The 17,701-nt window shown below is 46.6% G+C and overlaps 1 protein-coding gene across 2 annotated transcripts in view; it reads right to left on the bottom strand.

Annotated features, from left to right (window-relative positions):
* The window catches only part of HSPA12B (heat shock protein family A (Hsp70) member 12B), a 59,445-nt gene that overhangs the window by 24,282 nt on the left and 17,462 nt on the right, over window positions 1-17,701 (bottom strand). For both annotated transcript variants that reach the window (XM_083398374.1, XM_083398375.1), the window contains exons 3-7: window positions 13,376-13,476; window positions 12,573-12,697; window positions 10,779-10,965; window positions 8,400-8,504; window positions 6,242-6,358 (exon numbers count right to left, since the gene is read on the bottom strand). In XM_083398374.1, coding sequence (XP_083254500.1) covers window positions 6,242-6,358; window positions 8,400-8,504; window positions 10,779-10,965; window positions 12,573-12,697; window positions 13,376-13,476 — 635 coding nt within the window. The remainder of the gene's footprint in view (window positions 1-6,241; window positions 6,359-8,399; window positions 8,505-10,778; window positions 10,966-12,572; window positions 12,698-13,375; window positions 13,477-17,701) is intronic.

Below are 17,701 nucleotides of genomic sequence, written 5' to 3'. Positions count from 1 at the left end.
GGTTTGGCTACTGGATGGTGTCTGTAATTTATCTGTGGAGAGGGTCTGGGTTTGGGTCTGGTGTGGTTGATTGGTGATGGCGTTCTGTGTGCCTCTGGATCTGGTGTCAGATTTTGTGGGGAGGGCTAATTTCCAGATGTCTGGCAAGCGGGATGTGTCGTCACGCTTGTTCATGTTGTGAGGGTGTTTCTCTATCTCGATGGCTTCCATGATTATTCTCTTGTGGTGATGTTCCATGTTAAAGAGCAATTTGGAATCTGCAAAATTAATTTCGTGTCCTGTTTCTTTCATGTGTTGGAAAAGAGAGGAAGTTTTTTCTTCTTTTTTGACGGCATTCTTGTGTTCTGCGATCCGTGCATTTATTCGTCTGTTTGTTTGTCCAATGTACGTGGCTGGGCAGACTTTGCAGGGTATTTCATAGACCCCTTGGTTTTCCAACTGAATTTTATCCTTGGGGTTTCTGAGGATATTGGCTATTTTTTGGTTGGTGCAAAAGGCTGTTTTGATATTGTGTTTATGGAGGATTTTGCTAATTTTATCTGTAGTGCCCTTGATATAAGGAAGGAGGGCTATGCCATTGTTTTCTTCTGTGTCTTGGTTTTTGGGGGGTGTTTCTTTTTGGATTAGCTTCGTAACCCTGTTTTGCTGGTATCCATTGGCAATTAACACATTTGAGAGATTCTGTAACTCAGTTGTCAAGTGGTCTTCGTCAGCCAGGCGTTTGGTTCTGGAGATGAGAGTCTTGGCTACGGAGTTTATTTGTGCAGGGTGGTGGTGTGATTGTGCATGTAAGTAGCGGTTGGTGTGTGTTTTTTTCCGGTAGATAGTGTGTCCTAGGGAGCCATCAGGTTTTTTGTAGATTAGGACGTCAAGGAAGGGAAGTTGGTTGTTGGCTTCTATTTCCATAGTGAATTGTATTTTGGGGTGTAGGCTGTTGAGATGTGTGAGGAAGCTATCCAGTTTTTCCTTCCCGTGTGGCCAAATTACAAAGGTGTCGTCAACATATCTGAGCCAAAGTTTGGGTTTGTGTTCTGACTTGTCTAAAGCATTGGTTTCAAAGTGTTCCATGTACAGGTTAGCGATGACCGGTGAGAGGGGTGATCCCATAGGTGCTCCTTCTATCTGTTTGTATCTTTGTCCATTGTGGATGAAGTACGTGTTGGTTAGGCAGTGGTTGGTCAGGTCCAAGATGTATTCGGGGGGATTGTATTTGTTTTGAATGGCTGTCAAGGCTTCATTAATGGGCACTTGTGTGAAGAGAGATACAACATCGAAGCTCACAAGTAGGTCATTGGGTTGTAGGTTTTGCTTCTTTATTGTTTCTATGAACTGGAAGGAGTTTGGAACGTGTGAAGAGATGGATTCTGCATAGGGCTGAAGTTGCTTGGCGAGAAATTTAGCGAGATTTTGTAGAGGTGAGCCTATGGAGCTGACTATTGGTCTGAGTGGTGTTCCTTCTTTGTGTATCTTGGGGAGGCCGTAGAGTTTGGGGCATCTGGATGATTTTTCTCTGGGGATGATTCTTAGCTGGATTTCTTCACTGATAGGAGAGGCTTTTATTTTGGATTTGGTGGTTTTTTCCAGATAGGTGGTGGGATCTGTTTTTATAGGTTGGTAGGTAGGGTCTTGGAGTAGATTTGATAGTTTTGCTTGGTAGTCCGATGTGTTCATCACAACAGTGGCATTACCTTTGTCTGCTGGGAGAATGATTATGTTGTTGTCTTTCCTCAGGTTGGTGAGTGCTTTCTGTTCTTCTTTGTGTAAATTGCTTCTGGGTGGTTTGCTGGAGCAGAGGATGTTGGTGACTTCAAGTCTGATTTTATTGGCTTCATCTGGATTGATTTTGGTTAGGCTAGCTTCGACTCCGCATATGATGTTTTCCGTGGGGATGCGTCTCGGGGCGACTGCAAAGTTGAAACCTTTGGAGAGTACTTTGGTTTCAGTTGAGGTGAGGATCCTGTCTGATATGTTATGTACTGTTTGTTTCATGGGTTGTTGTGGAGGGTGGCTGGGCTTCTGGCGTTTCTCTAGTTTGTGGAGTTTGTTGGTGTGTGTGTCTGTCTTGTGTGAGGTCTCCGTTTCAGCTCTCCAGACGGCTAGTTGTTTGCATTTGTCCCAGAGTGCAGGGTGGATTTTGTTACAGAGTTTGAGGTGAAGAGTGAGTAGATCTTTGTTGGTTTGGTTTAGTAGGTATCTTTTCTTGTGTAGTTCGTTTCTGATTAGAGATAGTTCAGTTCGTTTCAGGATCCTTTCGGTAGCTGGGGTTTTAGAGTGGAATTTAAGTTGGAAGCATGTGGGAATTAAGTTGTTGTCTCGGCAGTTGCGTAGGAACAAGAGATCACATAAGATGGTGGCTCTTCGGATTTCTAGTTTCTCGTAGGTTCTTGTCAGCTGGAAGGTTTCCTCCCCGTAGAGGTGAGATATTTGCTTTCGTAGATTTTCACGGGTACAGGAATGCAGGTTTTGGTGTCCTCGGGTGTCTTCCCGTGTAAAAGTTGGGGTGTCTAGGCGACGTTTCGACGAGGTCTCACTCGTCATCTTCAGGCTGGTGCTTTCGGCTTCTTGTTACTGGAACAGAGCAGGATCTCAGTGTTTGAGTTCCTATAAATACTGTTGAGGAGGTGTGGTGTATAGCCTCCAATGTTCTGGGCAGAGAGGAGGTTCCCAGGCTAGTGTGCCTTTTCTTCTTTTGTTCCTTAATTACTTGAGGGATATCTTGAGTGATTTCTTGAGTGATTTCCTGAATCCCACTTAGGTGGGTCATTAGGTGTGGATTAGTTGCTAAAGCCTTCGTGTCTTGAACTCTTGAACTTTGTGAAGAGTTTTTCTGAGAAGATGGCTGTACTGCACTTGGTTGTGCTCTGGCTTGGCTTCGTGTATAGGGGCGAGCTGTGGTTTTGTGGCCTGTGCCAGCCAGATCTGTGTAGGGATTGCAGGGGGGTGCAGCATCCGGAGGTGCCACCCTGGTTTGGCTACTGGATGGTGTCTGTAATTTATCTGTGGAGAGGGTCTGGGTTTGGGTCTGGTGTGGTTGATTGGTGATGGCCTTCCTTATATCAAGGGCACTACAGATAAAATTAGCAAAATCCTCCATAAACACAATATCAAAACAGCCTTTTGCACCAACCAAAAAATAGCCAATATCCTCAGAAACCCCAAGGATAAAATTCAGTTGGAAAACCAAGGGGTCTATGAAATACCCTGCAAAGTCTGCCCAGCCACGTACATTGGACAAACAAACAGACGAATAAATGCACGGATCGCAGAACACAAGAATGCCGTCAAAAAAGAAGAAAAAACTTCCTCTCTTTTCCAACACATGAAAGAAACAGGACACGAAATTAATTTTGCAGATTCCAAATTGCTCTTTAACATGGAACATCACCACAAGAGAATAATCATGGAAGCCATCGAGATAGAGAAACACCCTCACAACATGAACAAGCGTGACGACACATCCCGCTTGCCAGACATCTGGAAATTAGCCCTCCCCACAAAATCTGACACCAGATCCAGAGGCACACAGAACGCCATCACCAATCAACCACACCAGACCCAAACCCAGACCCTCTCCACAGATAAATTACAGACACCATCCAGTAGCCAAACCAGGGTGGCACCTCCGGATGCTGCACCCCCCTGCAATCCCTACACAGATCTGACTGGCACAGGCCACAAAACCACAGCTCGCCCCTATACACGAAGCCAAGCCAGAGCACAACCAAGTGCAGTACAGCCATCTTCTCAGAAAAACTCTTCACAAAGTTCAAGAGTTCAAGACACGAAGGCTTTAGCAACTAATCCACACCTAATGACCCACCTAAGTGGGATTCAGGAAATCACTCAAGAAATCACTCAAGATATCCCTCAAGTAATTAAGGAACAAAAGAAGAAAAGGCACACTAGCCTGGGAACCTCCTCTCTGCCCAGAACATTGGAGGCTATACACCACACCTCCTCAACAGTATTTATAGGAACTCAAACACTGAGATCCTGCTCTGTTCCAGTAACAAGAAGCCGAAAGCACCAGCCTGAAGATGACGAGTGAGACCTCGTCGAAACGTCGCCTAGACACCCCAACTTTTACACGGGAAGACACCCGAGGACACCAAAACCTGCATTCCTGTACCCGTGAAAATCTACGAAAGCATATATATATATATATATATAATTTTTAACTTATCATTTTCAACAATTATTAAACATACTTTTATATCTAATACAATTTTTTGGCTTCCATCAATCACATCTGAAAATTTTTCCATCTTTTCCACTTCATTTACATTTCATACTTTCACTCTTACATTTAAATATCCTAACTAATGTCTCTCTTCTTTGCAATATTTCATATATTCCTCCTTACAAAACTTCTTGTAGTCCTACTAGCGTAATTTGTTGATTACAGTTGCTCTTCAAATAATTTGTATATTTCTTCCAATCTTCTGTAAATCTCTGGTCCCGCAGGTTTCGAATCCTTCCTGTCATTTTATCCAATTCTGCACAGTCCATTAATTTTGTCTGCCATTCTTCTTTTGTCGGTGTTTCTTCTTGCTTCCATTTTTGGGCCAACAATACTCTTGCTGCCCTCCAACATTTCTCTGATGAAAATAGGGATGTCCTATTCCATAACAGTAGTTTTACTATTTATACCCCCCCCTTCCATCTGACTGGGTTGCCCCAGCCACTCTGGGCAAATTCCAACACATATAAAAACATAATAAAACATTAAACATTAAAAAACTTCCCTATACATGGCTGCCTTCAGATGGCTCAGGGGTCTGACAACTCCATAACTTCCAACCTTTCTCCAATGAAAATTGGGACATCCTAAGGAAAAGGGGGACATTCCAAGATAAAATCAGAAACTGTACTGCTTATGTAAATCAGGTATATCCCTGGAAAATAGGACACTTTGAGGGTCTGAGTTGGAGCATTTTACAGCAGCAAGAATGTTGTTTTCCCAAAAATGGAAAGAAGAAGAAATCCTAAGAAAAAAAAGAATGGATGCAAAAAACTTATGGAATATGCAGAAATGGCAAAACATACCGGAAAAATAAGAAATCAAGATAACTTTTTATAAAAGAATGCAAATAGTTCATTGAATATCTACAAACAAATTGTAACAGATAAGGACCTTGGCAGGATTATTGTAACAACCTGCAGTTTTACAAGAGTATATAATTAATGTAGATTAATAAAAGAATAACTTAAGTTAATTTAAAATGTGCAGGAAATGATAAAAATAAATTTAAGGAACCGCAGAAGGAGGAGGAAGGAAGGCGAGTTTTGAAATGTTAAAATGACTGCAAAGCTATTGAAATGTACCGTATATAACTGAAAACCATACTTTTTTAAAAAAAGAAAGAAAAAACAGCTCAATGGCAGCCAAAACCACGGGGGGGGGGTGTGTTAGTCTCGCAGGCATCTGACATCCTGAATTTATTGTGTGAAGGCCAAACTCCTGACCTGAAACACTTGGTCTTGCTGCAAGGCAGACCCAAAAGAGAAAATAACAGAACATCACTAGGAATCACACACAGCTCCCAAGTTAAAACAGTTCAGTGCATCATCAGAGATTTACAACATCTCCTAGACAATGACAATTCTCTTTCTCAATCTCTGGGAGGAAGACCTTTCATTGCCTACAGGCAGCCACCCAATCTTAAACAGCTCCTCACCCACAATAATACAGCAACCAGACTTAACATGGACACTGGTCCCAGAGCCTGCAATAAACCCAGATGCCAACTTTGCTGCCACACACCCCCAGACAACACCATCAGTGGGCCCAACAACGTCTATAACAATACCATATCTGGCCTATTTAATGGCTCATCTTCTAATGTTTAGTCGGAATCTCCTTTCTTGTAACTTGAAGCCATGGGTTCATGTCCTAACCTCCAGAGCAGGAGAAAACAAGCTTGCCCCATCTTCCATGTGATGGCCCTTTAGATGTGTGAAGATGGCAATCATATCTCCTCACAGTCTCCTCTATTTCAGCCTAAGCGTACCCAGCTCCTTCAACCATTCCTCAACAGGCTTGGCTTCTAGACCCTTGATCATCCTGCTTGCCCTCCTCTGCACACATTCCAGCTCGTCAACATCCTTCTCAGAACTGGACACAGGAGGATTCCAGGTATGGTCTGGCCAAGGCAGAAGAGAGCTGTACTATGACTTCCCTTGATCTGGACACTAGACTTCTGTTGATGCAGCCTAGAAGAGCATTGGCTTTGTCACTCACCAGGTAGGCAGCCTCCCTCATAAACTGCTTGGCAGGCTGTTTCCAGATGGCCGGCACAGTGATCACCCACCGAATGGCATCTTTCTCTGGCAAGGCTGGGCACTGGTCCTTGAGTTCCTGCAAGTCACAGGGAACAAAGCAGGAGGCATTGACTCTCCACCGGCTCCAAGAAATGGAGGGAGAAGGGAGCAGCCATAGGAAGGAGAGGCAAACTTATTCACTGCTACTTCTAACTGAAAGGAATGCAGATTGTTGCAAGGTAAAATGCAGATAGTTGCCTGGCAGCCATGTCCCAGGCCAGCCCATGATATTTTGCTGCCTGAAGTGGAGCCCAAATGCTGCCTCTTCCACACAATTTGGACCACCGCCTTCAAGGTCCTCCTGCGACATCCAAACACCAATTCTTCTCTCTTCTCCACCCACCTCTCCCTGGCGCTGCCTGAATCCGGTCACTCTTCTGTGCTGCACCAGCCCTGGGAATTGCCATATTGTGGGTACCTCCCAAATCTGTTTGGAGAGGGAGATGTGGGGCCACCACTGAAAAGGCTGCTTATCCAGTTGGCAGCTACCTCAGCTTGGAGAAGGGCCTGTGTAGCTGATTGAGCTTCGTGATCAGGCAAGCTTACAGGGGAGAAGGTGGCTCTTTAGGTTATTCTGGTCCCAAGCCGTGTGTGTGTGTGTCTATGCACAGGGGGCCTGCAAACCCATCCCACAGTGTGTCTCCCTCACCTTGCTGTTCCCTGCTTGCATTAGAATGGGAAAAAAGTTTTCTATTGCAACAAAGGGCTTTTTCCAAGCCTAACTGCAGCACACAAGTAATTGGGGGGGTAAGCTGCAATATAGGGCATGGATGCCCCTCCAGAGGGCAACAGTGCAATAACATTGGGGGAAGCACTGCAGAAGAACTAATAAAGCAGAATGATGAACTGGCTAGATTAACAGAGGCAATTAGAGATCACACTAGACAAGGGTTTCAAAAAGCATGGGGGAAATGCAGAGAATACTTCACAAAACAGTGCCCTAAAATACATACCTGGACTTGTTTCAATTAATGTCTGCAGGAGACTTTGTGGATATTTAAGTTATAATTAGAAAAATCTTAATAATTATTCATAAAGGATAATAATAATAATAATAATAATAATAATAATAATAATAATAATAATTTATACCCCGCCCTCCCCAGCCAAGGCCGGGCTCAGAACGGCTTACAAGCAATAATAAAAACAAGATGAATGATTACAACTTAAAAACAAAAGTAAAATACAACATTAAAATAATGGAACATTAAAATATGAAAATGTAGCCTCATCGCAGGAGGAGAAGGAAAAGAAAAAAGAAAGAGAGGGAGGGAGGGAATGAAATTGGCTCCAAGCCAAAGGCCAGGCGGAACAACTCTGTCTTACAGGCCCTGCGGAAAGAAATCAGATCCTGCAGGGCCCTGGTCTCATGAGGCAGAGCGTTCCACCAGGCTGGAGCCAGAGTTGAAAAGGCCCTGGCTCTGGTTGAAGCCAATCTAACTTCCTTAGGGCCTGGGACCACTAGGGTGTTGTTATTTATGGACCTTGAGGCTCTCCGTGGGGCATACCGGGAGAGGTGGTCCCATAGGTACGAGGGTCCTAGGCCGTGAAGGTATTTACTTCTTATAAGGAGACCAGATACAGGATAAAGGAAGTCTTTTATTTGGTTGTTTGTATTGTTGTATGTTATGCGTATTGTTTGTTATGTTTGTGTTTAATGAGGGAGGATTTCTGTTTATGTTATGTTGTAAATAAAATTTCCAATAAAAATTTAAAAATATAACAAAGCAGAATGATGTCCGGTGTATAAACCCACCTCAAATGCGCTATTATTGCACCAGTAACATGTTTCAGGAAACCCCTGCAAAGGAGCTGCCATCTACAGGGGCCCCAAGTCTGCGAAGAAGAAATATTAGCAAAAGGAGGGTCTCTGAGTGGGGAAGAAACTGTGGGAGAGGCTAAAAAGGAGTCTGCAACAAATTATTACGGTGGAGGAGAAACACCAGCCGGTCAAATGCCTTCTCCAGACAACTGCAGAAAGTTATTTCACGCCCAGCTGAATTTTGCCTCTGTGTGGCTTCTCTGCATGACGGACGTGCAGCTCTGGGTGTCTCCCCCCCCCCCCCCCGTTCCCTTACCTGCAGTGCTTGTCGCTTAAAGAAGTGGAGAGCATGGGCAAAGACCTTCAGAGCCTGCACCTTCTTCCCATTCACTGCTTCCAGTTCGGTTTTCATGGTCAAGTCCTAGCAAAAGAGGAGGGAAACAGAGATGGATTGCTCTCAGCTCATTCAATAGCCCCTGTCTTTGGACATCCAGGGGAGCAGGCTTGTCCTTTGCTTCTTCCCTTGTAGGCTTTCTCCACGGGGAACTGACCAGGGTCCTGATCTTCTCCCACCGACACGCCCTGCCCCCTTGTTACATCTCACCTGGACTCCTGCTGGCTTCTAGCCTCAAGGGGACATACACAGGCCCCTTGAGCCTCTCATAAACATTCCCTTCTCCACCTCCATGCTTCCACCTAGACCACCACCCCGTGACAGACTGCCAGGTTTCCCAAGGGCATTGCAACTCCATTTTTAAGCTGCTCTTACGCATGTCTTTGTAACCGAATTGTCCTTTTCAGCCTGCCTGAGCAAAGCTGCTCTGTTACTCTTCCAGAAGTATTCTGAGTGAGTAAATGTAATTTTACCTTGTTTTTGATTGTTATTTTAAGGGGGGGGGGAGGAGAGATGGAGTAATGATAGGAGAAGCCAGTCTGCCTTAAGGCATCCTGAATTCCTAATGTCTCAACAAATGAAACTGATTTGTAAAAATGTTACATGGGGGGAAAAACATGAGAGAGACATTGCAAACACTTTTGTAAAACAAGAAAATCTTTAATAAAAAAGCTTATCAATTCAGTATATTTTCTTTTAATTGTCAAATAATTCTGTGTGCATTGCGGCAGCCTTTGGCTATGTGCAATAAAACTGACTGAGACTGAGACTAATAAAAAAGCAAACAAAAATTAAACGCTAAAACTATCTATCTAAGCTGCCCTTTTAAGATGGAAAGGGATCTAATAAATATATCTTCTCTTAGCATCTATCCATATTCCAACATGGCCATCAGCTGCAAATTGCACATGGGAGTTTGAAGATCATCTGTGTCATGGCCCACTGGAACAGACAGAATCTCCCTGAAGGCAAACGGGTTTCCTCTTAAGTAGCTTAATTCAAAGTGTTCACATGGCATTCTTAACAAAACAGATGTGCACAAACAGGTTAGAATCACCAACTCCTGCCTTTAGGTTATCAGAACCTGCCGAACTTGTTCCTGGTCATCTCTGAGAGCTCAGAGATATCAACACCAATCATCACACCTCTCTTTGGAAAGGAAAAAAACCAAACAACTGAGAGAGGCTGCTTTCATTTTGGATAAAGAGCGCCCAGCGTCCAGGAGAGGCTTGTGGGTGACTGAAAACCGAAGGTCACTTTTGCTGCGTTATTCTCAATGAAGAATGCAACAAACATCTTGCAAAATAAATACAGCAGAATAGATTGAAGCCTTGTGGATACAAATTGCACAAATTGCTTCCCTTCACTGGAGGTTTTTAAGCAGAGATTGGATGGGCATCTGTTCGGGATTCTTTAGCTGGGTTCCCTGCATTGCAGGGGTCATCTAGTCCAACCCCCTGCAATGCAGGAATCTCAGCTAAAGCATCCCTGACAGAGGGCCACCCAACCTCTGCTTAAAAACCTCCAAGGAAGGAGGTTCTGATGGCCTGGGACTCGGGATTGGACTCAGAGCCAGAGGAGTCTCAGTCCGCACCGGATCCTTTGCCTCAGGTGGCATCTGAACCGAGTCTGGGGCCTGATTCTGAACAGTCCCAGTCTGCACAGGTTCCCCTGCAACAAGCACCAGCTGGGCCGAGTCAGAGGCCTGCCCTGGCTCCAGATGCCTTACAGCTGCTCCACTACCGGTTGGGTCAGGAGAGGTTGAGGCGGCCTCTGGATCTAGTAACCCACCAACATCTCCCAAGCTGCAGGGACTAAGGTCTGAGAGAAAGAGAGACCTGAGTACTCACAGGACGAGTGCTTGCCTTCGGGCGAGACAGGGAGGTGAGTCGCCGGGGGATCAGGACCGGCCACTACCCTGACAAAGATAAAAGGCTGCTGGACCCTGCCCCAGGTTGCGGGAGCAACATTGCTGCTTGCTGGAAGCTGCCTGAGACCCTGTGCCTGACCTAGCCTGGTTTTCTGCCTTGGCCCTGTCAGAGTGACCCCTCGTGGAACCCTTGGATTCAGGACCTGGACCTGGACCGTGTGGCTCGGGTTAACCCCCCGGCCCAGCACAGAGAGTCTAGAACCTCCTGGGGCTCGACCATTCCACCTTCAAACAGTCCTTGTGAGCTCAAATTTTGATCCTTAAGTCTGAGAGGAACTTGTTGGCTGCCTTGAAAGTGCTTCCATATCCCATCAGCCGGGGATACTGTGCCTTGCATGGCCCCCAAAGGAGGCTTCAGCCGCTGAACTCACGCTAGTGCTGTGGATCTTCATTTTGAACTTCTCAAAGTACAGCCAGTCGCGAGCTTCGTCGGGATCCAGGTCGTGGTAGTAGTCCCTGGCGGTGTAGCCAAAGCTGTGGAAACTGCCGTCTGGAGTCAGGAGGAGGCTGGTGGGGGTCTTCTGGTGGGCTACTCCTGGGTCTCCGCCTTCCCATTTCCTGGAAGGAGGGATCAGAAAGTGGGTTGACTTGTCTGTGTCCTAAATGGATGTGGGGAACCAGAGATGCAATGGCTGGGTGGTGTCCACTCAGGCCCCTCTATTCAGCCCACGGACTCACTGAAAGAGGTCACTCCCCCCTTCCCAGTCCACTTATCTCACTGGTCCACAATCTGCTGCAAAACTAGGGTGTCCACAGGCAGGGGAGCTGTAAGGGCAGTTGGCCCTCCACCAATAAACCCAGGTAATAATAATAATAATAATAATAATAATAATAATAATAATAATATTTTTTTATTTATACCCCAACCTTCCCGGTTCAAAAACTGGGCTCAGGGCAGCCAACAACAAATTTAAAACACTTAATTGTAAAAGCAGCATAAAGTACAGTATAAAAACATGAATAACAATAAAATTCAAAGTTCAGAAATCAATTTAGGGAAAACCCATCTAATAAGCATTAGATAATCCCCAGGGCTAGCTGGCTGAATTGGTCCTACTTGGGCCAGTGAGGAGACCAGGGGAGAATTAACTGTGGGGTCTCAGAGCAGGTAATCTTCATAAAAGGGGAAGGGGAGGGAAGAGAATGGAAATAAAAGATCAGGCTGAATTCAAATTAAAGGCCAGGTGGAATAGCTGTGTCTTACAGGCCTAGTGGAAGGAGGTTAAATCCTGCAGGGCCCTGGTCTCATGGGACAGAGCATTCCACCAGGTCAGAGCCATCACTGAGAAGGCCCTGGCCCTGGTGGAGGATAGTCTGACTTCCTTAGGGCCTGGGACGTCTAAACTATGGTTATTCATGGACCTTAAGGTCCTCTGCAGGGCAGACCAGGAGAGGCAGTCCTGTAGATACGAGGGCTCTAAGCCACAAAGGTCTTTAAAGGTCAAGACCAGCACCTTGAACCTGACCCTGTACTCCACCAGGAGCCAGTGCAACTGGTAAAGCACTGGGTGAATATGCTCCCATGGCAGGGACCCAGTGAGGAGCCTGGCTGCAGCATTCTGCACCCGCTGGAGTTTGTGGGACAGTTTCAAGGGCAGTTCCACGTAGAGTGAATTACAGTAGTCAAGCCTGGAGGTGACCGTTGCATGGATTGCAGAGCCTTTGTAAAGCATTCCAGACCCTCCATCTCCCAGAACCCGGCTGGCCTTGAAAGTAGGAGAGCAAAGAGCTCAAAGGCAGAGCTGTCAACATTTCCCTTTTCTTGCGAGGAATCCTATTCGGAATAAGGGAATGCACTTTTCAGCACCCGTAGCGATGGCGCATGAGAGAGGGAGCGGGTGGAGACTCACTCGGGGCAACGCCATTCTTCCAAGAGGCGGCATTCCCAAGCCTCTCTCTGTGAATATTGAATAAAAAGCAGTTGGTAAGAACTTTTCCTTGTCTTATCCATTCCTGGCGACCAGCCCTGGGGGTTGGATCCTGTGCCGCCTGACAGTTCACCCTTCAACCTCACAGAGGGGGATTTTAAGAAGGTGAATATTTAACACAGGGGGAGGCTTGCAGGGAATTCATTCTGACCCTCTTAGAATCGTAGAGGACCCCAAAGGTCATCTAGTCCAACTCTCCTGCGATGCAGGACTCTTCCTCCCAGCAATGCCACGTACCTCATCATGTGGATGGCCTCTGGGTCACTGGCAAAACTGAAGGCGTAGCCGCTGGACGTGGTCCCAAAGTCAATGGCTACCACCACAGAGAAGGGAGTGGTTTGGCGCATCCGGATTTCATTCCTCTGGAAACAGAAGGCAGAGGATTCAGTTCCTGGAGGGAATTTTCACCATACCCGACTAAGAATCTGTGGGCTTAGCAGTGCCTTTGCCCCCCCCCCAATGATTTGGACGACAACTTCCATTAGTCCCAGACCAGGGCTGATAGGATTTGTAGTCCGAACCCTCTGGAGGGCATCCAAACGGTTAAGACTGGCTTAACCCATTGCTCAGAGTGAGATGGTGGAATCCCAGACTGTTCCATCACAGGCTAGATGGTGGAGGATTGCTTTAGCATTGTAGACTTGGAAGGGACCTCTAGGGTCATCTAGATCAACCCCCTGTGATGTAGGAATCTGAACATTTCAATTTTAAAAAATGCTTCCCACCTAAGTAAATAAAACTGACAGGGGGAAAGAGACAGAGAACTGTTGTAGGCAGCAGGCTTCAGACAAGCGAAAAGGACGTGTTTCGCACACTGCAGGTGGCCTCTGGGACTCACTGCCACAAGATGCTGTGACAACAGCTTTTTAAACAAGGCCAGATGAATACTCAAAGAGACATGGCAGGCAATAGACTGAACTTAGGCTATTTTGGATGGGGGCGGCAGGGATTATCACCCTCACACCCTGCCTGTGAACCTCCCCGGGGCACTGCTCTGAATTTGGTAGGTTTTTGGCTCGCATGCCATTCTCCCTGCTTACCGGTGACTGGGACGGCGTCAGAGGGGCGATGTTGCAGCTTTCGTTGTGGAGTCGGGGAGAGTTTTGGGGAGATGGGGTGCGGGATCGCTCTCTGTTTGCACCTGGCGGATAAGAAGAGATAGGTAGGTTTGCAAAAGCCCCTGTCCTGGTCACCAAGAACGAGTGGGAATCTCCCTCGAGGTGACTAGGAAGGGAAGCATTTATTTTTAATCGTATCAGCTCTTTGCTTTCTTTCAGGCTCCTCATTTGCAGGGCTGAAAGGGAAGTATGAAAGGAATAACGGAAGCTGCCACAGATACAGAGTCAGCCCCGCTGGTTGATCTAGGAAGAACCGCACCGTTTAAAGCACATTTGATGCCAATTTAAAGCACATGAACCTCCTCCAAAGAATCCAGGGAATTTAACCCTTATTAAAAAACTACCCTTAATCTGGGTAGTTTAACCCTGGCAGAGTTACAGTTCCTACCATCCTTAGCAAACTCCAGCTTCCAGGATTCTTTGGGAAGAAGATGTGCGTTTTAGTATTGCCTGCACACTGACGCCAAGGTCTCAAGCAGGGGCTTTTTAGCCCTAACCCTAGATGCCACCAGGGATGATGATGATGTTAATAATAATAGTAGTAGTAGTAATAATTTATTTATTTATACCCCACCCATCTAGCTGGGTTTCCCCAGCCACTCTGGGCGGCTCCCAACAGAATATTAAAGGTAAAGGTACCCCTGCCCGTACGGGCCAGTCTTGACAGACTCTAGGGTTGTGCGCCCATCTCACTTAAGAGGCCAGGGGCCAGCGCTGTCTGGAGACACTTCCGGGTCACGTGGCAAAGCATGACATCGCTGCTCTGGCGAGCCAGAGCTGCACACGGAAACGCCGTTTACCTTCCCGCTAGTAAGCGGTCCCTATTTATCTACTTGCACCCGGGAGTGCTTTCGAACTGCTAGGTTGGCAGGTGCTGGGACTGAACAACGGGAGTGCACCCCGCCACAGGGATTCGAACCGCCGACCTTTCGATCTGCAAGCCCTAGGTGCTGAGGCTTTTACCCACAGTGCCACCCGCGTCCCTAACAGAATATTAAAAGCACAATAAAACAGAATATTAAAAACACAATAAAACATCACACATAAAAACTTCCCTAAACAGGGTTGCCTTCAGATGTCTTCTAAAAGTCAGATGGTTGCTTATCTCCTTGACATCTGATGGGAGGGCATTCCACGATACGATATGATACGATAAGGTTGTCATTGTCCCATACAGAACAAGGAAACTGAAAAAATCTACACCAGACATTAAAAAACCAACACGCCTGATATCCCAGCTATCCCAACCTGGTTAGCCTGCTAAAACCTCTGATACCCCATAATTAAATACAATATACTTCCACAGAGACTACCTTACGCTGCGTTTAAAACCAAAATCTCATTTGGATAAAAACTGTTTCTCAGGCGGCTAGTCCTAGCCTTTATAACCCTGTACCTTCTTCCAGAAGGCAGAAGCTGAAAGAGATCATTTCCGGGGTGCGCACTATCCTGCGCTATCTCTGCTGCTTTCTTGTGACACCTGGAAGCGTAGATTTGATCCAAGGTGGGAAGAGTGCACCCAATTATTCTCTCCACAGTATTTACAACCCTGGACAGCATTGTTTTTTCCCTGACCGTGCAGCTCCCAAACCACACACACAGACCATAAGTTAATACACTCTCCACAGTACAATGCGCGCCTGGTCCTTCAGAGGCACAGGTACCCCAATCAGGACCAGGGAGTTCTCCACACCTGCTCACCCCCTGTCCCCCCAAAACAATACTTCTGTCTTGTTGGGATTCAACTTCAAAATGCTTTATCCCTGAGCAAGTATGGATAGCAGCACTCTATATTTCCCCAGAATGAACCAGGTGGTTCAAACTCCAAATCTTCTGTCACCTTGCGAAAGGTTTTGGAGCTGTTTTAACTCAGGGCTCATCCATACTCTTCTTTAATGTGGATAGTAAGCTTCCTATACCTCTGCTGGGGTGTTAGGGGAGTGGTAGTACCTCTGGTGAGGGACTCATCCTGCTCCTTCTGAGGTATTTTGTCCACATTTGGTTGCCATCCTGCACTCAGCTCTTACCTGTGGCTCCTAGAAGATTTCAGCATGTGACAGTGGCCACACCTTGAGAATGGCCAAACTGGGTAGCCAATGGGTTTCAAACCCTTAGGACAGTGGTTTTCTTTTTTTTAAAAAAACATAGTTTTTTATTTGATTTTACATGTATAAAATTATAAAGATAACATAACACATATCCACAGTTAAGAGATTTCTCTGAATCTCTGGACTTCCCACCATCCCTTTCATGGGTCCTGTTATTAAATCTTTTCTACCGCATCTTTTTCTATACTCCATATTTTATTATATTAAAAAAACTTCATTATCTCCATAACACCCATTACATTACAAGTGTTATTGCAATTCTGCTAATGTTTCCATCTGTTTACAGTGGTCTCCAAGATAAATTACCATTTTTTCCCCATTCCTTGTTAAAGTTTTGGTCTTCTCGGTTCCTGAGCTTTCCGGTCAATTTTGCCATTTCGGCAGAGTCCAACAGTTTGATTTGCCATTCTTCTCTAGTAGGGGCTTTATCCTCTTTCCAACTCTGGGCTAATAGCATCCATGCTGCTGTCGTTGCATACATTAAAAGTGTTTTTCTACTCCCTTGGACTATCAGCACCTAGAATTCCTACTAGAATGAAGGTGCCTTGAACGCTGGCCAGGGGTTCAACGGGCAACACTGGCCTCTGTCCCTCTTTCCTTCCTTCCTTCCTCTGATGCCCTCTTCCATCTCTGCCACACAAAGGCTTGCAGCAGCCCTGCCAAGCTCCCGAGGCGAATGATGGCTCTGGGGCTGGCCAGTGGGTGCTGGTTGCCAGGAGCAAAGACAACTCAGAGTAAGCAAGCAATCGGCTGAGGGACCCGAGCCAGCCAGTCCGCTAAAGCCACTTCCACCCTGCAAAGGAGGTGGCGTTGCGGGCGTCACACCCCCACCACGCCTGCGGCGGCTGGAGCTCAGCCTCTGCGCGATTGAGGGAATCCCCGACCGTGTCACCCCCTGGCTAGCCAATCGGCTGGCTTGGGGGGCGTGGCCTGCCCTATTTAAGGCAGGCATGGCTGTAGAGCAGCGGTTCTCAACCTGTGGGTCCCCAGATGTTGTTGGACTACAACTCCCATCATCCCTGAGCTCTGGCCTTGCTAGATAGGGGTGATGGGAGTTGTAGTTCAACGTCTGGGGACCCACAGGTTGAGAAAGGCTGCTGTAGAGGGAAGTGAGGGGCAGATGAGGCTCGTCCACCTGGGAAGGGAGCCCATCTAGGAGAAGGAAGACTCTGGTCCTCAACCTCTCCTGCCAGTGAAGTCTGACCTGGAACCACCTATACGGCCTAGGACCCTCATACCTATGGGACCGCCTCTCCTGGTATGCCCCACAGAGGACCTTACGGTCTTCAAATAAAAACATCTTGGAGGTCCTGGGCCACAGGGAGGTTAGGCTGGCCTCAACCAGAGCCAGGGCTTTTTCGGCTGTGGCCCCGATCTGGTGGAACGCTCTGTCACATGAGACTAGAGCCCTGCGGGACTTGGCATCTTTCCGCGGGGCCTGCAAGACGGAGCTGTTCCACCAGGCCTTTGGCCAAGGCACAGTCTGACCCCCTCCTTCAGTAACCCTCACAGAACTCTAGCCCAATGGCTGCCATTAATTTGATTTTGAATTGATTTTAGAATGAATTGATTTTGGAATGCATTTCAATTAATTGATTGTGATTTTATGTAAACTGTGTTACTTTTATTGTTGTTAGCCGTTCTGAGCCCAGCTTCAGGTGGGGAGGGCAGGATATAAATAAAAATCTATTATTATTATTATTATTAACCCTCAAGCCAGGGAGGTCTTTGCCACTAGGTTGCCCCAAATGTGCAAACCGGTTCTTTTGCTCTGTTGAAATCAATAAGACTCAAGCTGCAAGTAAGAAACCTCAAGCAAGCCTGGAAAAAAAGGAGGTGTGTGTGTGTGTGTGTGTTTGTGTGTTGCAGACTGCAATTTTCCAAGAAGGGGACTCTGCTCCAGCCCAAGAGAGGCGGGTATCGTTCTCTACGCTATCTGAAGCAAACATGCCTCTGGCTTTGCTGTCAACTTTTCCCTTTTCTTGTGAGGAATCCTATTCGGAATAAGGGAATTCCCTTTAAAAAAGGGGAAACGTTGACAGCTACGCGTGGTGTTCGTGCGGATTGGAGCCCTGAGTGTGCTGGACGCCTCGTCTCGCCCACGCAATGCGCGCTTAATGAGGCAGACATGTCTCCGTCC

The sequence above is a fragment of the Podarcis tiliguerta genome (genome assembly GCF_965153285.1).
Source record: "Podarcis tiliguerta genome assembly, chromosome: 9".
In the NCBI taxonomy this organism is placed as follows: Eukaryota; Metazoa; Chordata; class Lepidosauria; order Squamata; family Lacertidae; genus Podarcis; species Podarcis tiliguerta.
This window is presented reverse-complemented; position numbering and strand designations above follow the sequence as displayed.